General features: G+C 44.6%; 1 protein-coding gene across 4 annotated transcripts in view; it reads right to left on the minus strand.

Annotated features, from left to right (window-relative positions):
* Window positions 1-25,775, minus strand: part of atrnl1b (attractin-like 1b) — a 1,095,064-nt gene that overhangs the window by 941,182 nt on the left and 128,107 nt on the right. For all 4 annotated transcript variants that reach the window (XM_038774130.1, XM_038774131.1, XM_038774132.1 and 1 more), the window contains exon 5: window positions 16,250-16,452. In XM_038774130.1, coding sequence (XP_038630058.1) covers window positions 16,250-16,452 — 203 coding nt within the window. The remainder of the gene's footprint in view (window positions 1-16,249; window positions 16,453-25,775) is intronic.

The raw sequence follows: 25,775 nt of genomic DNA on the forward strand, positions 1-25,775 counted from the left end.
CATTGCGAAGAGGACAGTGAAGAACTTCAAAAGGACAAGTAGGTGGAATGGACAGACAGGTGGCAGATGAAGTTCAATGCAGAGTAGTGTGAGATGATGCATTTTGGGAGGAAGAAAATGGAGAGACAATATAAAATAAGGTGCAAAATTCTAAAAGGAGCAGAGGGACCTGTGTCTATATGTGCATAGATCATTGAAGGTGGCAGGACAGGTGGAGAGCAGCCAATAAGACAAATAGTAGTCTGGGCTCTATTAATATGGTACAAGAGCAAGGAGGTTATGCTGAATTTATACAAGACATTAGACTTCAGTTGGAATATTGTGTACATTTATGGGCGCCACACTTATAGGAAGGATGTGAACACATTGGAGAGTGCTGAAGAGGTTTAAAATAATAGTTCCAGGGATAAGAAAGTTCAGATATGAGGATAGATTGGTGAGGTTGGGACTGTTCTACCTGAAGAAAAGAAGGCTAAGAAGAGATTTGATAGAGATAGAAACATAGAGACAAGGAGCAGGAGCAGGAGCAGGCCATTCATCACTTCGAGCCTGCTTAGCCATTCAATATGATCATGGCTGATCTGCGATCTCAATGTCATATTCCCACTTTCTCCCTAAAATCATGAGGGGACTGGACAGAGTAAATAGGGGGAAATTGTTTCCCCTTGTAAAAGGGTCAAGAACGAGAGGACTGGAGGCCTGTTGGGCGAGGCCAGTAGTAGTGGCTGTGATGGACAGGAGGTGCGGGGAGGTGTGAGACCACCCGGGTCTGGGTGGTGATGCGGAACGTACGAAGGTTGGGGGGGACCACTGAAGCGAGCGAGTTTTCACTTGAAGATCTTGAAAGCCGATGTGGTGCTGTTGAAAGAGACTCGTCCGAGGGTGAAGGGGCAGGTGAGGCATCGGAAAGGTGAGTCAGGTGTTCCACTCGGGCTTTGATAGTAGAGCCTGGACTGGGGTGATACTGGTGGACAAGAGGGGGAGTTTCAGATGGAGATGGTGTTGGCTGCCATACTGAATTTGGATACGCACCAGTTAATACTGGGGAGGGACTTGAAAACAGAGCTGAATCCGAAGATGGATAGGTCCAAGCAACATTCGCTGACCCCCTCGGAGGAGGGGGTGAGAGAGAGAAACAAAAGGTGTTGGCGCCGCTTATAAGGGAGATTGGAAGTGCAGGCCTGTGGAGGCTTCTGCACCTGCGGGAAAGGGAGTACTTGTTCTTTTCGCCAGTACAAAATGTGTATTCAAGGATTAGCTTTTTTGTCATGGGAAGGTACTGTTGGATGAGGAATGCAGAATATTCTGTGAATATTATTTCAGACCATGCTCCACATTGAGGGGATGTGCCTTTGGAGAAGGGGTGGCACAGAGGTCTACATGGATGGAGGTTGGACGTGGAGCTGTTGGCGGACCCAAACGTTTGTATCAAAATGAAAATGGTGATTGAGGATTATGTAGAGTTTAATAGGAATGGGGAAGGTCAGTGGTGTGAAGTCTTGAAAGCAGTAGTGAGGAGCGAAATCATCTTTTTTAAGGCTCAGGTAGACAAAGAGGAAAGAGAGGAGCAGCAGTGGTTGGAATAGGAAATTTTGGAGGTGGATGGAAGGTATGCGGAGAATCCATCTCCAGATTTCTGGTGAGGAGGAAGGAATTATAGGCAAGGTTTGAACTTCTGTCCACAGGAAAGACGGTGGGCAGTTGAAGCGGGTCAAGAGGTCCATATAAGAGTATGGGGAGGAGGCCAGCCGCTTGTTGGCAGGCAAGCTCCGTCAGAAGGCTGCGGTGAGAGACATTGGGTGGATTTCTCCGTTGCCCGACACTGAAATCGGGAACGACAATCAGGTGGATAATGGCTCCCGGTGCCACAATCGCGGCGCAATGCTCAGCCCCCTTCAAATCGAGACGCGCACCACACGCACTCGCAACTCCGTTTGAATATCATTATTGGGCCCACCCACAATGCTCCCACTCCGATGGGCCAAGTTCCCGACGGTGCGTGCCACGTTTGGACCCAGCCACGAGAGGGCGTGCGAACAGTATCCAGCACGACCATACTCCACCGAGAGTCGTACCGCTGGCCGGGGTCTTCTGCCAGGGCTGTGGGGGGTAGTGGGTGTGGCCAGGTGGGCTGTGGGGTCAGGTGGACGGGTACGTGGTCCAGCACAACCAGCGCCATCTTTTCCTGCGCGATCGGTGTGTATGTGGGGTGGGGGGTGTGTAGGAGCACGCGCAGCTGCAGCTCGTCAGCCCTGTGCATGTCCAGCAAAGGCCCAGCGATTCTCCCACCATTTGTTGCGCATTCCACGGGTGTTTCACGCGGCGCCGGTGCTAGCCACTCACTGGTAGCGGAATCGGTGTGGGTGTGGCGCCAATTTTTCCGTCGTGAAACACCACTGATCCTCCGTTGCCATCAGCACTTAGACGCAGGAACAGAGAATCCAGCCCATTTTTCGGGATGGGACAGGGGTGGCACTGGAGCAGGTAAATAAGGCATTTGAGGCAAAGGTGAACAAGATTTTGGCAACGGTGCTGGTGCTCAGGTTGGAGGAATGCCTCCCGAAGGTGATTAGGAAGGATCAGACGAGGTTCGTAAAGGGCAGATAGTTGTCGTCAAATGTGTGCCGTCTGTTGAATGTGATGGTTTCTCCTACGGAAGGGAGGGAGTGTGAGGTGGTGGTGGCACTGGATACAGAGGCATTTAATCTTGTGGAGTGGAGCTATTTGTTTGAGGTGCTGAAGAGGTTTGGGATTGGGCCAAAGTTTGTGGCGTGGGTAAAATTGTTGCCCAAAGATCCAGTGGCGCGTGCCACAAATGAGATGAATTCAGGGTACTTTCCGCTGCATAAGGGAACGAGGCAGGAGTGTCCCATGTCCATCCTTCTGGCAATAGAACCCTTGGCCACAGCACTGAGGTGCCCTGATAAATGGGGGGGGGGGGGGGGGGGGGGGGGGGGTGCAGGTGGCTCAGGACTGGGCTCGGCTCTGTAAGTTGAACTTTACTAGTCTAGTGGAAAAGGTCAAGGCGTATTTACTGGCGTGGGATAGCCTTCCCCTATCGTTCGCAGGCTGGGTGCAGGCAGTTAAGATGAACATTTTGCCGGGGTTTTTATTTTATTTCAGTCTTTTGCCAAAATCGTTTTTTATGGGGGTGGATAGGTTGGTCTCGTCATTTGTGTGGGCTGGCAAGGTGGCAAGGATTAGAAGGTCAGAAATTCAGAGAGGGTGACAATCAGGGGGCCTGGCCCTTCCAAACCTGTTATACTATTAGGCAGCGAACCCTGAAAAGGTGCGGGGCTGGAGTAGGGAGGCAGAGGCTTTGTGGATGAGGAGGAGACACGCTCTTGTAAGGGGTCGGGGTTGCAGGCGCTGGCGCTGGCGCCGCTCCCGTTTGGAGTCCGGTGGTGGTGGCCACATTGAAAATATGGAGGCAATTTCGGCAGCACTTTCGGTTGAGGCTGGAGTCAAAGTTGATGCCGATCCGAAGGAAGCTTGGGTTTGAGCCAGCGAGGATGGATGCTAGGGTTTTGGGGATGGGAGGAGGGAGGGCTTGATGGAAATGAAGGACTTGTTTTTGGAAGAGCCGTTTAAGAGTTTGGAGGAGGAGGGAGAGTCCGGTGGGAGAAGGCTGTCAGGTATATGAAGGTGCGGGATTTCACAAAAAGATTTTTCCGACTTTTCCAGTTGCACTGCCCTCCTTGATGTTGTAGGGGTGCTCTTGGTGATTGGGCTGGAGAGGGGGGTCACCTTGCCGATCTATGAGGAATCTGGGGGAGACTATAGTGTCTCTGGAGGGGGCTGAGGCCAAGGGGGAGGAGGGGCTGGGGATAGTGTTGGAGGAGGGCGGTGGTGTGAGGTGTGGCAGAGGGTGAATGCCTTAACCTCGTGCGTGACAAAGTCAAGGATGAGCCGGTTGTGTGAGGGGGTGGAGGATATTTGTGAGCACAGTGGATGGGGTCCAGCCAATCATGTACACCTGTTCTGTTTCATATCCATTGGAGAGTATGGGAAAGATTATGGGTCTGCTGGGGAGATTTGGAGGGTTCTCGGGGTACAAACTGAATGTGGGGAAAAGCGAGGTATTCCCGGTGAATGAGCTGGGATAGCGGGCTAATTTAGGGTGGATGCTATTTATGGTAGCGAGGGGTAGGTTTAGGTTTTGGGGGATTCAGGTAGCGAGGGATGGACAGGGTTCCATAAATGGAACTCAACAAAGCTGGTGGCCAGAGAGGATCTTAAGAGGTGGGATACACTGCACTTAACGTTAGCGGGGAGGATCCAAGTGGTGAAAATAAATATTCTGCCGAGGTTCTTGTTTATCTTTCAGGCTCTCCCGATATTTATACCAAAGGCCTTTTTTCGGAAAGTGGACATGATCATTTCGGACTTTGTATGGGTGGGAAAGGTGCCGAGGGTGGGGAGGACCCTGCTACAGAGTGAGAGGCAGCAGGGGGTGTTGGCTTTGCTAAATTTGCTTAATTATTATTGGGCGGCAAATGTGAACAAGGTGCAGCGGTGGTGGGAAGGAGAAGGGATAGTGTGGGTTATGATGGAGGAGGAAACTTGGAATGGGTCTACTTTGAGGGCTATGGTGACAGCAGCATTGCCAATGTCTCCGAGTAGATATTCAGGGGGCCCAGTGGTGCAGTCCACGGTGAAGACATGGAATCAGTTGAGGAGGCATTTTAGGGTGGAGGGGATGTCGGTGCTAACGCCGCTTTGCAAGAATCATGGGTTTGAGCTGGGGGGGATGGATAGTGTATACCGGAGGTGGAGGGAAGTGGGGCTCGTCAAGGTGATGGATCTGTATTTGGAGGAAAGTTTCACCAGTCTGGAGAAGCTAAGGGAGAGGGTAAAGCTGCCGAGGGGGAGTGAGTTCAGGTATCTGCAAGTTAGGGACTTTGCGCAAAAGGTCTGGAGGGGGTTCCCTAGGTTGCCGGGATGCTGGAGCGACTGCTGCTCATAGCTAATGCCCTCCATACCAGGCAACATCCTGGTAAATCTCTTCTGCACCCTCTCTGAAGCCTCCACATTCTTCTAGTAGTGTGGCGACCAGAATTGAACAAGTGTGGCCTAACTAAGGTTCTATACAGCTGCAACATGACTTGCCAATTGTTATACTCAATGCCCTGGCCAATGAAGGCAAGCATGCCGTAGGCCTTCTTGACTATCATCTCCATACCATCTGTGTTGCCCCTTTCAGTGACCTGTGGACTTGTACACCTAGATCTCTCTGACTGTCAATATTCTTGAGGGTTCTACCATTCACTGTATATTCCCTACCTGCATTAGACCTTCCAAAATGCATTACCTCACATTTGTCTGGATTAAACTCCACCTGCCATCTCTCCGCCCAAGTCTCCAAACGATCTAAATCCTGCTGTATCCTCTGACAGTCCTCATCACCATCCGCAATTCCACCAACCTTTGTGTCGTCTGCAAACTTACTAATCAGACCAGTTACATTTTCCTCCAAATCACTTCCTCCAAATCCTGCAGCAATGAGCTGGGGCTGAGCTGAGTGGCCTCCAACAACCACAACTCTCTCCCTTTGTGCTCGGTATCCCTGTTTTATAAATAGCTTTGCAAAACTATGAATAATGATAATTATCTGTGCATTTCCATTCTTTATCACAAACCCCTTGAGCCGGCCACACCTCCTCCCTCCCCCCCCCCCCCCCCCCCCCCCCCCCCCCCCCCCCCCCGGCCCCCAAATCAACGACCTCAACCAAAAGACTTCAGTTTATCCCTTCTGTATAAAAATAGAAGTGGATCACAAAGAATCAAGGTTGTGTTTGCTGATGTTGCAACTGCAGAGGGCAAACTCCCCGCATATGGAGTGTTCGTGCTGTGATGTCATTGAGAGCAATAACCTAGGCAATTGCCTGCATAAAAGGTGCAGATCCAAAACAGAAAAGAACACACTGTTTTGCCCACCATTCTCTGAACTGCTCCCTCCCGCCCCTGTTGTCCACCTCCCTTCATCATTCCTTCCCGCTTTGCACTTTTCCCCCCTCCAGAATCAACTGCAATTACCTCACTTCAACATTTATTATTGCTCTATGTTGGCACCTGGTGAATCTAGAAATACTAGCAATGGTCTGGTAAATAAGGTAGACAACAATTTCAGTTGCTTTATAAAGTGCACTGCTGAACAACCTAGAGACATACAAGCTGTAACTTACAAGTACATGAGTTTCAAGGATATTAAATCATCCCAAATCATGTCCAAAACACCACTCATTTTACATAATTATACTGTGATAATCAAGTTACTAATCATTTAAGCTATTTTGACAACAGTAAATTACAAATATATAATTGGCTCTGCCAGTTTCGTAGCAGAAGCTTTTATTTGTCCAACAAAATTAGATTCTGAAAATCATAACGGAAAAGATTAGAAGTTAGCCAATTATCAAACATATTTCATCACTTGGAGATCACACATTATATTCTGTAGAGAATGCACATACATATCAGAAGTTACATAGTCAGCTTGAGTATTCAAGAGTTAAACACACAACATTGAGAGAAAGTTGTGCTGCTCACAAGCAGAGCTGTCCAGAATCCAAGGAGCAATGAGCTACATGTGACAGCAAATGTCGAGACTAAAGTAGTCTAGAGTACATATATAACATATGGACCACTGAGCCGTAGAGTAGAAGTGGAACCTATCTAATATAGGAGCAAGGAGGAAAAACTGAGATGTTAGAATAGGAAAAGCACTGAACTTATTCAAAAGGACTACAGTTTGCCAGGATAAAGAGGAAGCCACAGGGAAGGGTTATCTAGAGCAATACTGATACACCATGGTTTAAGTGTGTACTCATATCAAAGATGTCAAAACAGTTGCCCTTCGTGGGTTTCCTCCGGGTGCTCCGGTTTCCTCCCACAGTCCAAAGATGTGCAGGTTTGGTGAATTGGCCATGCTAAATTGCCCTTAGTGTCCAAAATTGCCCTTAGTGTTGGGTGGGGTTACTGGGTTATGGGGATAGGGTGGAGGTGTGGGCTTGGGTAGGGTGTTCTATCCAAGAGCCAGTGCAGACTCGATGGGCCGAATGGCCTCCTTCTGCACTGTAAATTCTATGATGACTCTATGATTCTATGATTCATAGGAAGATTAACAACTTGTTCTGAATTAAGGTAAACAGTCAAAACATTCTTAAATGATGCACTCCATCACAGGTTAAAATGGCTTAACTGACTGGCTGGAAAAACTTCGAACAAGGGAAGAAACCAAACAAAATGTATTGTTCATGAAGAAAGCAACAACTCATAAAAGGGTAGGATGATGATCTTAAGGATATTAAGCTTCAATAGTAATACTAAAATAAGAACTAGAAAGCAGGTCTTGACTTCTTTGCCTGCACGTTTATTCCCTTGGAGAATCAATTCTCCAATACCAGAGTCCCACCGAGATCCTCTTTATATTTGGTGCTGTCCATTAAACAAAGATTAAGTCTATTGACCAATTCAAACCCCAGTTCCAGCTTAAGTACGAGGAAACAATAACTCTAACAAAGGAGCTATCCATAGAATCCCTACAGTCTAGAAGGAAGTCATTTAGCCCACTGAGTCTGCACCAACCCGCCGAAAGAGCACTCTACCTAGGCCCACTCTCCCACCCTGTCCCCGTAGCCCCGGCATTGATCATGGCCAATCCACCTAACCTGCACATCTTTGGATTGTGGGTGGAAACCGGAGCACCCGGAGAAAACCCATGAAGGCATGAGGAGAACCTGCAAACTCCACACAGACACTCACCCAAGGCCAGAATTGAACCAGGGTCCCTGGCGTTGCGAGGCAACAGTGCTAACCACTGTGCTACCGTATCACCTAGGTTCTAAGGTAGGTTCTAAGGTGCCAGACCTCTAATGTAGTCACCTCAGAATTGTATCTGGTACACTCCAGTGGATGAATCTGTGAAAAACAGCTTAGGTATTTCAGCATGTGGTGAAACCGATCAGGCGGAACAGAGATATCAGATTCTTGGGACATTATAACAAATTGTGGGACAGTGAAATAGGATTCACATGAACAAAACTAGCATCAATATGATCACAGAAAGGAGAAAAAGCTGCTGTGGAGAATTTAAATTAGACATACATGAGAGGGGAAATTTCCAAGCATATGAGACTAGAGTTCAGTTGAATGTTGGGAGGATAAATACTGCATAGGGCACCAGCAGAACTTCCTGCTCTCCTTTGGCATCAGCGCCACAAAAAGGCTTCAATTTATCTCTCATGTGTGTTTGATAATGCAGCATCCCCTCTCTCGGATGATGTTTCAGTTTTCATTATATGTTACATGTCTTGGACCCACAGCTTAAGGCACACACTAATCGGAGACTGGACTTAGAAAGAGCAGATAACCAAGTTAATTATCCTTCACATGAAAAGAACTGACACCAATTGCAGTGTAGAAAGTGAATGCGATGGATGTTATAAAATTGAATATTCAGAACATGCTTACTAACATTTCCGAGATAAATTGTGAAAGAAAGTTTTGGCAGACGAACTTCAGAAATGATGCAGCAATCAAAAGAACTTTCCAATGTAAAGCCAACAAAAATCATTTGCATGCTTCTAAAGAAATGTCACTATGCTTCCCTTGTAGCATAGTTATGCCAAAATACTTTAAGAAATATTGAGTCATTAGGTCCAAGGGAAATAGTATTTTCTTTGATAAACTGGGATATCTTAAGTTTAGAACAGAAAGCAATGGAGAAAATCAGCAATGTCCAACCTTTTCTGAAAAACAGTGGTGGCATTAGTAATTGTTCTTCATTTTAAAATTAAATAAGAAAAGCACATCCCAAGCCCACATGAAAGTACAACTAGAAATAGGAAGAAGGAGGAAGCATTCCACTGAGTTCAAAAAGTTGACTCCAATTAATAATTGATATTCCAGATGGTTGAACATTAGTTCCAAAACAAACCAGAAATCTCAGCTCTGAAGTTACTTTAAGCTTTCGCTAGAACTCAGCAACTTCTATTTAATTATCTGTATTTTTGGTGGAACATTTTCCAGTGCTCAAATCTAAAGATGAAAATTTGCTTTAGCATCATTGCTTTCAACATCAGACACAAAGTTCCAATCAAAATATCTGTTAGGTTTGTTTATGTTTTTAAGAGAGGCTCCTTTGGACAGGCTTTGCTAATGCAGCTTCAGGTTAATATTGTGCTGACATCATAGAATCATAGAATAGAATCATAGAATCCCTATAGTGCAGACGGAGGCCATTCAGCCCATCAAGACTTGTTTTATCATTTTAAACCAAAAATACATATATTTTCAAACAGAATTATATTGTGAAATCAGGATCAAATCAGCAATGACTTTGTTTTCAGAATTTCAGTCTGATTACTTTTAACTAAACAAGCATATTTTCTGGGATGAAAACAGAATATCCTGGAAAAACTCAACAGGAGTAGCAGCATCTGTGAAGAGAGAAACAGAGTTAGCATTTCAAGTCTAATATGACTTTCCATCAGAACTAGGCATGTGGGGCGGAGGGGGGCGGTGGTTTGAGGGAAAGAGAAAACGGGGAACTGCAAGCCAGTTGACTTAACATCGGTTGTTGAAAAAATGGTGGAATTTTTAAGGATATCTTAACAATTCACTTAGAACAAGTCAACTTTCTGTATCTAAAGGGGTTTTCTTAAAATCCCGAGTATGGAGGGATTTTCTAATGAGGGCCGGGATTCTCCCCTACCCGGCAGGGCAGGGAGTCCCAGCGTGATGGAGTGGCGTGAACCACTCCGGCGTCGGGCCGCCCCAAAGGTGCGGAAGTCTCCGCACCTTTAGGGGCCAAGCCCTCACCTTGAGTGGCTAGGCCCGCACCGGAGTGATTCCCGTCCCGCCGGCTGGCATGGACGGCCTTTGGAGCCACGCTAGTCGGGGTCGAAGGGACTTAGCCGGCCAGCGGAAGGCCGCACATGCGCCGGAGCGTCAGCTGACGTCATCCCCGCGCATGCGCAGGGGAGGGGGTCACTTCCGCCTCCGCCATGGTGAAGACCATGACGAAGGCAGAAGGAAAAGTGTGCCCCCACGGCACAGGCCCGCCCGCTGATCGGTGGGCCCCGATCGCGGGCCAAGCCACCGTGGGGGCACCCCCCGGGCCAGATCACCTCACGCCCCCCCCCCCCCAGGACCCCGGAGCCCGCCCGCACCGCCTGCTCCTGCTGGTAAGGTAGGTGGTTTGATCCACGACGGCGGGAGAGGGTTGACAGCGGCAGCGGCCCACCGCGGGCTGGAGAATCGCCGGGGAGGGCCCGCCAACCGGCGCGGCGCGATTCCCGCCCCCCGCCAAATCTCTGGTGGCGGAGAATTCGGGACACGGCGGGGGTGGGATTTCTCCGATCCGGCGGGGGGGGGGGGGGGGGGGGGGGGGTCAGAAAATCCCGCCTGAGAAGTTGAGTAGGTTGGACCTGTTCTCATTGAAATTCAAAAGAATGAGAGGTGACCTTATTGAGACATATAGTATTGTCAGAGCACTTGGCAGGGTAGATGCTGAAAGGTTGCTTCCCCTTATGGAGAGTCTCGGACCAGAGGGCATAATTTCAGACTAAGGTGTCATCCATTTAAAACATCTACATTTTATGGTCTTATAAATCCTGTTTAACAAATGTATTGGAGTTTTTTGAGGATGTAACTAGTAAGGCAGATAAAGGGGAACCAATAGATGTAGTATACCTACTTTTCCAAAAGGCTTTCGACAAGGTGCCGCACAATAGGTCAAATGGCATGTTAAGTGTGGATGGTGCTGGAGGTAATATATTAGCATGGACAGAGGATTGGTTAAGAGATGAGAAGCAGAGAATGGACATAAATGAGACTTTTCAAGTTGGCAGATAGTGAATAGTGGAGTACCACAAGAGTCAGTGATGGGCCTCAGCTATTTTTAATCTATATTAATGATTTAGATGAATAGTGACCAATGTATGATAGAAAGCTAGGTGGTAAGGTAAGCTGTGGACAGAACACGAGAGGCAGCAAAGAGATATAGATAGATTAACTATTGGAACAAGATGGCAGATGGATTATAATGTAGGGAAGTGTGACATATTCACTTTGATCGAAAGAAGATGAGCGAAATTTTAAAAGGATTGTGATTGTGGATGTTCAAATAAACGTCGGTATGCTTGTACAAGGAATGCAAAAAGTTAACTCACAATTATTATGGGTCTGGGAGGGAAGGGAAGAGTGACGACAGAGATGTTAAAAATGGACCAAACACAGTTGAGTGTTCTGTCAACCGTAATGGAGGACAAACTGCAGCTGAGGAAATGGAAGACATATTAGAAACACCATTGTGGAAGGTCACATCATCAGAACTGATGTGAAGGAATTGGAGATAGAGGTTGAGCATCTCTTATTCGAAATGCTTGTGGCCGAATGTGTATTGCATTTTAGAATTTTGGGGATTTTGGAATATAATGTGCATCTGCGGCGCATTGGGAATTGCGCATGTATGGCACGTTGGGACTTGCGCATTGCGCAGGGACTCGTGACATCATGTCGGCGCTTGATAAAAAGTGCAGATTTCGGATAAGGGATGCTCAACCTGTACCAGGTGAATGGAATGGAGTCCTTATAGAAAGCTGGGTATGAGGTAGTGTAGTTGAGGTAGCTGTGGGAATCAGTGGGCTTGTAATGAATACTGGCAGTCTATTATCAGAAAATGGAGACAGAGAAGTCAGGGAAGCGAAAGGAAATGTCAGAGATGGACTTGGTGAAGGTGAGAGAGGAGTAATTGGAAGCAAAATTGATTAATTTTTCCAGTTCCGGATGACAGCAGAACGTAGCACCGATACAGTCTTTGATGTACTGGAAAAAGAGTTGTGGGAGTGGGCCTGAGTAGAAATGGAACAAGGAATGTTCCACATACCCCGTAAAAAGATAGGCATAACCAGGGCCCATGCAGGTAACCACAGCCACATCTTTTATCTGGAGAAAGTGAGACAAGTTAAAGGAGAAATTGGTAATGAGAGAACCAGTTCAGCTAGGTGGAGGAGGGTGGTGGTCGATGGAGATTGTTCAGGAAGCAGCAAAGAGTTTTCAGACTGTTCTGGTAGAGGATGGAAGCATTGAAGGTGTGGACGTCCATAGTGAAGAGGTGGCGGTGAAGGCCAGGAAACTGGAAATGTTGAAATGGGATTGGTGTCCGAAGAATCTCAAATTCAGGAACACTGTACAAGGAGAGGGAAAATAGTGTCAAGATAGGAAGAAATAAGTTCAATGGGGGCAGGAACAGGCCGAAACTATGGGTTGGCCAGGACAGTCCTGTTTATGGATTTCCTCGCAATTGATTATGCAAAGTTGAATACAGAGATTAATGGTTTTCAGGAAGTAAATTACGCCAATTTCATGCATGAAACATTCTGCTGTTGACATCCATATCCACATGAGGGTGCAACTAGCCTTTGCAGTTATTATTCAAGACCCATTACTAGAGACTAGAATAGAAAAGCATACACGTTCTATTCCAAAGCACAATGAAAAAAAAACATGAGTAAGTGAATTATAATCAATAGCCAATATAAGACTTTACTGGTATGTGGAAAGATTAGGCTGTCTTGAACATTTTTTTCCTCTTCATATGACTTTAAAAATTTTGCAAATATAAATTGCCCAAAATGTTCTGCAGCAAAGCATCTTGTGACATGCCCCCCTAAGCTAGGCTTTTTTGTGCACCCTTTCAACTGCACAACTTTATTTTGGAAGTTAAGTGCAAGCTGATAACTGCACGGCAATAACAAGAAGATATATGGGACTCAACAATGACACCAATGATCTATCTCTGTCATCCAATCAGATTTAAGGATTGGGAAAGATAAGAAGGACAGAGGAGAGTGAGTTACAAGTCAAATTGGCTGAAGAGGGAGAAGAGGGAAAGAATTATTGAATTAATAACAATTTAAAAAGGTAACAGCAAGAAAAAGAAACATGTTTACATTTAGAGTAACATGTACCAGGGGTTTTAAAACTTAGGAATCTGGAATTTCTTAAAATAAATGTTGTTTGAATCAGATTCCTTACACTGCAACAATAGTTAATCTTTAATTAAGTTCAGTCAGTATACTGATAATTACCACACCAACAGTTGCCAGAAGACAGAGGTCACTAATCAAGTCACACAACCAAGGTATTTTTTTACTGAAAGCAAAATCTCAATTATTCCCATGTAATCTATTTTATTTTTATCATCTTCATGGCCATCAGTAACAATGGTATTAAGTGGCTAGAGACATTTGAATTAAAATAAACTTTGTAGCTCAGAATCTGATGGTGGGTCGCATAAAATGGTATCTACGAACTATGCAACTAACTTGTCATTTATCTACTAATCATTTTTACCATTCTCATTTTCCAGACAAGCTGCTGTTCCCAATATTATTTCCTTTTGTCTTGCACCAACATCCCATTTGTCATATGATCTTTCCTGCCTACCACCCAATCCCAGAACGCCCTTTAACTTTTTTCTCCCCTCCCCCTTTCCCTGCCTCTGCATTTAACCGGAAATCTCTAGCATCTCTAACTTTTTTCAAGGCCACATAATGCAAATTATTATGACTCCGGACCAGACCCCAAAATTTGCCAGGATACTAGACAGGAATGCTAATACTTATTTTAAACTTTGGAAAGGATTCCACGTACAAATCAGGATATGGGGCAGGATTCTCCGCCGGCGGGATGCTCCATTCTACCGGTGCCCGGGGGTTTCCTCTGCCCCACACCGGGAAACCCCATTGACCGGCCGGCGTAATGGAGAATCCCACCGGCGGGTCAAGGCAGAAATGTGGCGCTGCGGGGCGGAGAATCCAGCCCATGGTGTATTAAAACAAACGTTTACAATTACCAGTTAAACAATGCTGAACAACAAAAGGAAACACTAACTCCTAACTGATATCTCCTTTATCTCCAATCAAGCAAAGCCCGTCACAGATCAAAAACCATGTTTAAATAAAGTTAGCAAAACATAGGATTATTTGCCATTATCTGGATAAAAAGACTGCTTGAAAAGGGAGATCTTTTCAGGAAACCGCCTGCAGATTCTTGTCTGTCAGATTAATGCTGAATCTGACAATTTACTGCAAAATCTGTTGTTCAGCTCACAGCTTCCAGAAAACTACCTAAACTGACTGCTACCACCCTGGCCCTCGATTACATACATCCTCTTTATTCCACTCAAATACCATGACCTATTTAAGTTGAAACACATCTCTAATTATCTACTCCTCAGTAATCATAACAAAATCCCATTAGGTCTCTTCTTGTAAACATAAGCATAGCTTGAAAGATTGGTGATCTCACTTTTACGACATCTTAATTATACCTTTTGCAGCCAATAGCCTATCTTTTAAACCAGGATTCTTAACAAACTACGGTAGATATACATACACACCCTATCACAGGCGTTTAAAACATCACTGCAACAAACACACATAACACAATATATATACACCAGCCTTCCACATTCATTCACAAAATAAAGGAAAAGCTAAATAGCACATGATTTCTAGTGAATCCACTTTTAGGTCATGTGCTCTCCTAAACTTACTTAATCTCCATAAGGAGATCAGTATTGATAGGTAAATCTGTCACTGCACAACCCACTTGTAAGCCTCATACAAACAAGGAGCAGGAGGAGGCCATTCACAGCGTCAAGAACCTGGGTTCGATCTTGGCTCTGGGCCACTGTCCTTGTGGAGTTTGCACATTCTCCCTGTGTCTGTGTGGGTCTCAACCTCACAACCCAAAGATGTGCAGCATAGGTGGGTTGGCAATGCTAAATTGCTCCTTAATTGGAAACATTTTTAAAAAGAGGAACCATATCATGTTTCAATCAAGTCACCTCTTAACTCTTCTAAACTCCAGCAGATACAAGCCCAGCCTGTCCAACCTTTCTTCATAAGACAACGTGCCCATTCCGCTCCGCTGGTAAACCTTCTCTGAACTGTTTCCAAAGCATTTACATCTTTCCTTAAATAGGATGAGCAATACTGTACACAGTATTCCAGATGTGGTCTCACTAGGGCTCTATATGACTGGAGCATGACCTTTCTTTTTTGTATTCAATTACCCCTGCAATAAATGATTATGGTCCATTAGCTTTCCTAAATACTTGCTGTACTTGCCTTTTGTGGTTCTTAGAACATAGAACATACAGTGCAGAAGGAGGCCATTTGGCCCATCGGGTCTGCACCGACCCACTTAAGCACTCACTTCCACCCTATCCCCGTAACCCAACTGACCTTTTTGGACACTAAGGGCAATTTAGCATGGCCAATCCACCTAACCTGCACGTCTTTGGACTGTGGGAGGAAATTGGAGCACCCGGAGGAAACCCACGCAGACACAGGGAGAACGTGCAGACTCCTCACAGACAGTGACCCAGCGGGGAATCGAACCTGCAACCCTGGCACTGTGAAGTCCCAGTGCTAACCACTTGTGCTACCGTGCTGCCCATGCAGTTCATGCACTAAGCAGATACCTCTGATTCTCAGAGCTCTGCAACCTCTCATAATATGCTTCTCTTTTATTCTTCCTGCCAAATTGGACAATTCCACACTTTCCTACATTGTACTCCATTTGCTAGATCTTTGCCCACTCACTTAACCTATCTATATATTTTAGTAGCCTCCTTGTGCCCTCTTCAAAACTTACTTTCCCAAGTTTGTGTCTCAAAATTAATTTTATTGATGAAATGGGAATATATTACAAATGTACTTTTGCATAGCCTTTGTGCATGTTTATGAAGCTAATATTTGATGATGATTAATCACAAGCTATGAGACAAACCAACCACATGGCTACAATCTCTATGTTTCAACTACTCCCAGTGCTTCACATTTTATAGAAAACCTAATCATATAAATTGAAGTTTTTACAGTGCCTTTGAACACTGGCTACAACATGCATTGTGCTGGTGCTTTGGAGTACTTTATTACGCACACACATACACGCACACACATACGCACATGCAAAAACAAATAAGTTCGTGGAAAAACCTTCAAACGGGGAAGAACAATACACAAATATTCCAAAATACGATTCAGCCTCAATTTGAATTTGCTTGGTCTGATTCTAATGAATATCAGTTCTCTAATAAAGCTATGTGCAGTCATCAGCTGCAAATCCACAAATATCGTATTTGTGATAAAATTCGAGCTAGAATGACTATTTCTTTCCTATCTAACATACATTTCATTTCATACTGATGTTGTAGCAAAATCAATCAACTCACCTTGCCAGCTATCATTACAGACACAGAGCTTTTCTCCAGTTAAGTCACAGTAGCCATGATCAGGGCTCCCACAGTTGTCCTTACAATATGGAATGTCACAAGCTTCCCCCTTCCAATATTTATCGCATTCACAAAACACCCTGCCGTTACTTCCAGTCACGCACTTTCCATGGCCTGAGCAATTGTTTGGGCAGGAATTAATCCTTTGAAAAAAAGATGAAAATCTTTGAAATATATGCCTAGTGTATGGTATGCACCAACACAGTTATTAACATTGCAGGTCTCCTCACAACTATTATATTACAAACAACTAATTTTTAAGAAGTATTTTTCTTGATAACATACAAAAAATACAGCATAGAGAAAATAATCAAAACACAGATTCAAATCACAATTTACGCACTTACTTACTCAGGCTATATTGCAGCCTCTGCTCAAAATAATATCGTGCTCCAGTGTGGAACTTAAGTCAATCCAATGCCATCATTGAATATTATGAATACTGCATTAATTATACAAAAGTGTTCTTAAAGAGCAAACCATACAAAATACTTTTCAGCTTCATACACATCTCATTTTGGTATTCATAATAATAATCTTTATTATTGTCACAAGTAGGCTTACATTAACACTGCAATGAAGCCATCGTGAAAATCCCCTAGTCACCACACTCTGGTACCTGTTCGGGAACACGGAGGGAGAATTCAGAACATCCAATTCACCTACCAAGCACGTCTTTCGGGACTTGTGGGAGGAAATCGGAGCACCCGGAGGAAACTCATGCAGACATGGGGAGAAAGTGCAAATTCTGCACAGTGACCCAAGCGGGAATCGAATCTGGGACCCTGGTGCTGTGAAGCAACAGTGCTAAGCACTGTGCTACCGTGCTAGTACCAACCATTTATCCTGCTCCATCTCACAAGAAATATGGCATACGAATTGAACTATAAATAAAAATTAAAACCTGAGAAGTTTGTACTCCTGGAACCCCTTCCCGAACAGCACTGTGGGTGTACCTGCACCAAATGGACTGCAGTGGTACAAGAAGGCACCTCACTATCACCTTCTCAACAGCAATTAAGATGGGCAATAAATACTGCCACTGCCAGCGACGGCTACATCCCGTAGAAAAAGAAAAAACTTTATAACACAGCAAGGAGCCACTTAGCCTTTCATATCTGTGCTCGAGCAATCCAAATTTTTACTAATGCTCTGCTCCCTTTTCATAACCCAGTGCCCTGCTTTGCTTTAAGTATTTGTGCAATTTGCGCTGAATAGTTGCAGAGTATTCCACACTCCAACAATCCTGATAACGAAATTTCTTCTATGCACTCGCCACATAACAATCCTGATAAAGAAATTTCCCCTATGCTCTCTACGCATCATGTTCAAGAGCCTTCAAGATTCCACTCATCCCATTTGCTTTCTCCCCAACACCACCATCACTCCCGAGTCTGTCTTCCAATGCTCAGCTTTGATTGCACTTCTGTGAAGAACCGCCTTGTACTGTGTTAAAGGCACTGCATAAATCTAAGCTTTTGAGTAAATGCTTGGCCCTGATTACACTAACTCAGAACAGCAGAGAGAGTAAAAAACCCAAGTTCCCAAAAAAGGCTTTGACTGAAAAAATTATGTTGAAAAAGTCTGAACTACAACGGTGCTTTTAAAAAAGACAGAAATGCTGGAAATATTCAACAGGTCAGATGCTGTGTGACGTTTTTACAACATTTAATATTTTTCTTTCATATTTATCACAGCTGCAGTATTTTGCTTTTGTAAATAAAAAAGGCTCGTTGTCAACTTTCTTTTCAGACTTTTTAATGAAACACCAGCGCTTCAGCTGGAATAAAAAGCAAAGGATTCCCAAAGGGCTAACAGTTCAAAATGGTACTCTGGTGTCCGAAAACTTTACGCTAGTTATACTTTGTGGTTGAACTAGAACTGGCTTTAAACTATTTGAATGAAAAAAATAAAATTTCCCAAAGTTGTAGCTTTTCATCCTAGATTGAGAAAATTCCATTTAAGCTTGCATGCCACCCTCAATCCATTATTTATTACCTGCATTAACTGCTATAGTACTCGGGGGCTGTGCCCCTTTTGCGATGCTCCGCCCCCTCCAAAACAGCATACTCTAGGAGTACGCCGCATGCCGTATGGACAGCCTCACAACGTTACCCGAGGCCCTCCCCCCGATGCTCCGCCCCAACCAGCCAAGTTCCCGACGGCGTGGATCACTCCTATTTTTTTTCGGGATCACGGAGTGGCGGCTGTGGACTGAGTCCAGCGCCGCCATAGTCAGAGAGAGCCGATCTGCGAGCAGGGGGGGGATTTGGCAGAGGCTGGGAGCACTGGTGGGAAGTGGTCCAGGGATAGCGAGTCTGGCCAAAGGGGGGCACTATCGTACGGTGCAGCCGCGGCAGGCCGTCGCCGTGCGCATGGTCATATTGGCAGTTAGACGCGGGTGCTCTACGCTGCGTGCCTGCTAGCCCCCCACCAGACGAGGATCGGTGGCCGATTTCTACACCGCTTTTTTCGGTTGTAAAACGCCACCATTCCCATGCCGGCGACAGGACATAGTTTCCAAATCGGAGAATCTAGCCCCAGATATGTTGTCAGATGCTTATCTCAGAGCCAAATCTGACACCAAGCTTACTGTTAAGAACCCCACTGATGTTGGAAGCGGGAGGATCCCAAAACCCGGAAGGGCAACTTGGAACCACCAGTTCTTAGTGTGTTTTTCCAATTTGATATAATTTGAGGATAGATATGCAGACTAGTGAGGGAAAGGTCCGAACTTGTTGCAACCACTCAAAAAAAAATTATTAACATGTAAAAACACACAACGAAGACCAGAATACAATACAAAACAATGGTACATTTAACTACAACAATGGCTACACACTATTAATTGAAGTGAGGAACAATAGAAGTAGAATTTTAGGTGTTCAAAGTGGAGACATGAGAATACAGTTCTCAGGTTAGTGCTGAAATCCTAGCTTCCGAAGCGAGACATTTAGATAGGAGGAGATCAAAAGGGAAATACGGTACATTGGTAGCCGGCAGCTCTGTACTGACAGACTCCATAATCTGGAATTAAACCCCATTCCTATCTCTCTACATCCAGTCTGAGAAATGTCCAATGTCTCAAAACACCCATGAGGTATCTTAAGTTTAACATAGAACATAGAACAGTACAGCACAGAACAGGCCCTTCGGCCCTCGATGTTGTGCCGAGCAATGATCACCCTACTCAAACCCACGTATTCACCCTATACCCGTAACCCAACAACCCCCCCCCCTTACTTTTTTTTTAGGACACTACGGGCAATTTAGCATGGCCAATCCACCTAACCCGCACATCTTTGGACTGTGGGAGGAAACCGGAGCACCCGGAGGAAACCCACGCACACACGGGGAGGACGTGCAGACTCCGCACAGACAGTGACCCAGCCGGGAATCGAACCTGGGACCCTGGAGCTGTGAAGCATTTATGCTAACCACCATGCTACCGTGCTGCCTTTTTTAGGAAAGCTTTGTTGGTTCTACGTAGTTTGTCTCAGACCAGCAGCTCCTAGACTAGAATTCTGCTTTCTGAGATTAAATTCCAGTATCTTCTCTTTCTCCTTTTCACCTTGCCTGTCAGTACAGAGCTACCGGCTGCTGATGTACCATATTTCCCTTTTGATCTCCTCCTATCTAAATGACTCGCTTTAGAAGCTAAGACTTCAGCACTAATATGTGAACTGTATTCTCATATCTTCACTAAGAACACCTAAAATTCAATACCCACCTCACTTAAGTACATATGTATTGCCTTGCTTCCAAACTAATTCGCACATCAAAACCCTTCAGACAGCTGCATTCTTATCAAATCCTCTTTAACCCATTCTTCAAACTTTATTTTGTACAAACATCTTTAATATTTTTTGTATCCCATTCTTAAATCTCTACTTTAGTTTAGTTCTTGATATTGCAAACAGACTGGTTTAATCTCAAACTATTACCACGGAGATAGGTGGAATCAGCAAAATGGAGTTTGGAGCATGGAAAAACAATGGTCTTCCCAATATTTGATTGGAGGAAACGGACAGCACGGTTAGTACTGCTGTCTCTCAGTACCAGAGACCTCAATTCCGGCCATCAGTGACTGTGAAATTTTCACATTCTCTCAAAGTCTGCATGGGTTTCCTCCCACAGACCAAAGATGTGCAGTTACGGGGATAGGCGAGGGAGTGGGTCTAGGTAGAGTGCCCCTCCGGGGGGGTCTACACAGACTTGATAGGCCAAATGATCTCCTTCTGGGAGTCTAAGATTCTGCTCACCAATCATGGATGTCCAATAAGCAGTCTGATAATTTAGTTACAGTGAAAGAGTTCAAAGAGATGGTGATGTGATAGAGCAATGTGTTGACAGGGTACATATGAAACTAATGATGTGCTTTTGGATGATGTTGCTAAGAGGCAGCATGTGGATGAGAAATAGTAGTGGGGCCAACGATTGATCTTTGAGTAATCCCATCCAGCTGGATTAGAGTGAGGAGGATGGCACAGTCAACTGTATCAAAGGCTGCAGACAGTTCAAGGAGGACAAGGAGGGAAAGTTTACTTTGTCACAGTAATGCAGATTGTCATCTGTGACTTTGATAAGAGTTGTTTCAGAGACAAAAATATGATTGCAGGAATTCAAACATGACATTCCAACAAAGATGGATGCAGATTTGTGAAGGGACAATGCGTTCAAGGAATTTGAAAAGGAAAGGGTAATTGAAAATGGGATAAGTCTGAAAGGATGGTGGAGGATGGTGGAGTCAAATGTTGATTTTTTGAGGGGAAAAAGCAGCTATTTTGAAGGAGAGAGGGACAATACCTGAAGAAAGGGAACAGTTTACAATATTAGTTAAGATGGGGACGAGGAAGGGGAGTTTCATGGTCAGCAGTTTAGCATGAATGGGGTCAACAGAGCCGGAGGTAGGTCTCATGGACAAGATTTTATTCTAACATTGCTAGAATCCTCTGTAGCAGTCAACGAATCAAAGTTGTTGAGAACATGTATAGTTTTAGACACTACTACACACAAATTATTCACCTGAGGCTGGTTTAGCACACTGGGCTAAATCGCTGGCTTTAAAAGCAGACCAAGGCAGGCCAGCAGCACAGTTCAATTCCCGTACTAGCCTTCCCAAACAGGCGCTGGAATATGGCAACTAGGGGCTTTTCAAGTAACTTCATTGAAGCCTACTTGTGACAATAAACGATTTTCATTTTCATTTCATACTCCAAAATCAGGAAAAACCTCTTACAAAAATGAACTTTGTATTGATGATATGAAATTCTTTGATTCAGTTTAACGAAGAGACAGAACATTAAAAATGTTGGGCGGGATTCTCTGATCCTGAGGCTAAGTGTTGACGCCATTGTAAACGCTGTCACATTTCTCGACGGCGTCAACATGCCCTCAGGAGCAGCGATTCTGACCCCCACAGGGGGCCAGCACAGCACTGGAGCGACCTATGCTGCTCCAGCTTCCGATCCCAGTGTCAGATGGTCGCCGCGGTTCTGCGCATGTGCAGTGGGACTAGCGTGATTGCACGCATGTGCGGTGGCTCCCTGGCTCCCTTCTCCGCACCAGCCCTGCGCAACATGGCGTAGGGCTACAGGGGCTGGCGCGGAACAAAAGAGGACCAGCCTGAGAGGACGGCCCGCCGATCGGTATCCCCCAATTGCAGGCCAGGCCACAGCGGAGCCCCCCCCCCGGGGTCCTCCCCCCCACCACCACCATGCTGCCCCCAGATGGATGCACGCCAAGGTCCCACCGGGTAAGACCAGACGTGGGCGGCACCGGCGAGACTCTTTTTTTTTTGACGGCTGCTCATCCCATCCCGGGCGGTGAATCGCCGTGGGGGTGGGGTGGCGCGTAGAGCGGCCCCCGACCGGCCCGGCACCAATTCTCTGCTCTCCAGAGAATCTGCGGACCAGCGTCGGGGCGGCGTTGCATGATTCGCGCCTGCCCCGGCGATTCTCAGGCCCGGCCTGGGCTGAGAGAATCCCGCACATTGTTTTTCCTTCATTGAAAGTTCCAGTGTAACAAAATTTCCGAGTGGTTCCAGTCAGTGTTGGGATTCTTTGGGAATTCCTCACAAAAGGGACTTGATCATCAGCAATTTTACAACAGCTTCTGAGCAAAAGCTTCCTTAGATGTCCCATCTGTGATTTCGCATCTGATAACTGCACTGTAGGGATTTTATGATAAATGGTTTTGCGGGAATGGGTAATTTTTTCAAATAGATTCCAATATGGCCAAACTTGTTCGCAATGTGGCCAGTATTTGTAAGCCATGCAAAATAACTGCGCTTGCCACATAATTAGCATCTTGGCATTGAAAAATTATTTTGTTCTTCATTAGTCCACGAAGAAAGGCTTCTAATGACTGTAGGAATTTCACATGTATTGTATTATGTGTATTTAGTGCAGTAAGGATTAAAAGCCTAAGCTGGTATGTGAATGCTGCAGTCATGTTTATAAAATCATTTTGAAAGACAGCTAGGCTTTTTGAAGCCAGAAGCAATTAAAGCACAGTAAAAGCTTAGGCTAATAGACTTTTATTTTATATTAAGAGGGTTCCTTGGGCAGTAGATAATTAGTGTCATGCTGTAGTTAATGGGAGGAGCCAGGGGTTGAAGCAGTCAGGTGTTGAGGTTTTCAGAGTTAATTTTTTGGCTGGAAGGGAAGCTGAGGTTTCTAAAGAATACTGTCAGACATTCTGCGCTATTCTGAGAGGTATCACAGGTCCCTTTTTTTCGAACAGTCTCAAAGTTGAGTGTCCAATACATCACTTTACAGCAAGTATTCCTCAGCCTGCTAACTATATTTAAAAGTGGATTGGGACCCAAGATGATTTTGTTGTTTGAGTGGGAATAAAGATAACAGTTAAGGGTTATTGTGTCACTGTATTGTTAGCATTGTTTTAAGGGGTAATTGTAAGCTATTTTGTTGTGTGATGTTAAAGATATTTTAATACTGTGTTAGTAATAAAGTTTGTTTTGATATACCATAAACCCATTTGGCGTGAAATCACTCCTGGAGCGAGGTGTTCTTACCTCACAGTCTTACAAAATTAAAATAAAATATTAGAGTTCCTGTCCAGTATCCTAACCACTGTGGAGATCTGGTCTGAGATCTTAAGAGGCTGATGAAGACTAAGAAACAGATATGCAGCAGAAAGGTTGTGAAAAGAAATGTATAAGATGCCTTTGTATATAACAAACTCCCACAAACAACAATGTGGTAGCGACCAGATAGTCCATTTTGGTGATGTCAATTGAGGCCAGATATTGGCCAGAACACAAGAACCCTGCTCCTATTCCAAATTAGTCGAATCTCTTACGGCAATCTGAGAAGATGGACATGACCTCCATTTAAAGTTTAAACTTTTCACATGAAATATGGTATGTTCAGCAATGAAGCACACACACACCACTGCATTTAAGTGTGAAGATAGGTAGACTCTGGAGTGGGAATCCACAATCTTCCAATGCATAGTTAAAAGTGCTACCCACAAGAGTCTTGGCTGACACTATTTTTGTGATTAGATGCAAACAGAATTTTTACTGAATGCATCAAGGAGGTCTATACATGACTCCATTTTGTTTTACCTATTGTAGAATAAAGCAGCTTATGAATTTGCCCAATGTTCAATTTATTAAGTAAATGTGCAGAAGACACAGGAGTTGAATTACAATCATGGGTTTCACAGCTGAGTGGATATAATAATAATAATAAATAATAATAATCACTTATTGTCACAAGTAGGCTTCAATGAAGTTACTGTGAAAAGCCCCTGGTCACCACATTCCGGCACCTGTTCGGGGTGTCCGGTACAGGAATTGAACCCGCGCTGCTGGCATTGTTCCGCATTACAAGCCAGCTGTTTAGCCCACTGTGCTAAACCAGCCCCAGTAGAGCTTTGGGAGTCAATTTCTATAGTAGACGTGACATCTAAGTAGATTTCCATGGTGGGTACAAATTCAGAACAATAATTTTTCTTGACAAGTTTTCAAAACCTCATTCGCTAGAATTTCAACTCTGTTTTCTAAACTGAGTTAAGAGAAATCCAGCTTGTAACATTTTTCCATAACGTAGCCCATGAAAATTAAATGTTTTGCTTGACAGCTGACTTCTTTGCAAAATCTTTCCCCCAAAATAAAAACTGAAACAACACAAGTTATTTGGTCATAAAATGTGGTGCACAATAAACAATATCTGACCTTTTAAAACACAGATTTCACCCTTGCTGAAGCTCAACATGCACACTTAGAATCTTATAAAAGTGTTTCTCATTGGCCCCGACAGGTCACTTTCCTTGTAGCCTGCATAACAGCGAGATTGATTGACGTTATTTTCTTGGGCAATACATAAGGATTTAATAAAACTTAAGATGTTTATCAAAATTATTGCTTGATATTTTGGACACATTTTGTAAATGTATTTTTACAAAAATGAACAGTGGGTTAAAGCAACTCTGATAAAACTAAACCTGTAAATAATACAGCTGTAGAGTTTCAATTATGACTTGCAATCCACACACCAATGCACATTTGACCAATCCCTAGTCACAACAATCTGGTAAATGCCTGTTTTTAGCACAAAAGATTAATTAAATTAACTTATTTCCCAGTCTCGCTCACCAGTAGGGGATGTAATGGTTACAGAGGTCAGGCAGGAAAGTGGACTTAGTGAGTATTGGATCAGCCATGATCTTGTTAAATAGAATCCCTACAGGAGGCCATTTGGCCCATCGAGAATACACCAACCCTCCAAAAGAGCACCCTGCCGAGGCCCATGCCCCCACTCTATTCCCATAATCGCACCTAACCCTTTGATCATTGAGGTGCAATTTAAGGGCCAACCCACCTAACCTGTACAGCTTTGGACTGTGGGAGGAAAGCGGAGCACCCGGAGAAAACCCACGCAGACACTGGGAGAATATGCAAAGTCCATACAGACAGTCACCCTAGGTCGGAATCGAACCCGCATCCCTGGCGCTGTGAGGCAGCAATGCTAATCACTGTGCCACCGGGCACAATCGCGGAGCAGGCTTGAAGGGCTGAGTGGCCTACTCCTCTTCCTATTACTTACGGTCTTATCGTCATATGGTCAACATACATTCGCAGCACTTCACACAATTCTTTCAAACCATCAAGCCACATTTAACTTAATCCAATTCAGAATAGAGGTGGTGGCACTGGGAAAACGTACCCAAGGCATTCATCTCGAACTGCCAGTGTGATTGCACAGTTGCTTGCATTAATTTCCATTGTTGGACAACTGCATAATGCTTCAAAGTACAATTGACAAAAGCCAACCTTTCACATTTATATTGTCCCTGTTTATCTGAAGTCACAGAAAATGTAGAGAATGTAAGAGAACATGGTGTAGAGAGTAATAGAGCATGGATAAAGGAATAGTTAGCGAATAGGAAGCAGAGAGTAGACCTAAATGGATTTTTTTCTGGTTGACAAGCTGCAACC

Source organism: Scyliorhinus canicula, chromosome 16 (genome assembly GCF_902713615.1).
Source record: "Scyliorhinus canicula chromosome 16, sScyCan1.1, whole genome shotgun sequence".
Lineage (NCBI taxonomy): Eukaryota > Metazoa > Chordata > Chondrichthyes > Carcharhiniformes > Scyliorhinidae > Scyliorhinus > Scyliorhinus canicula.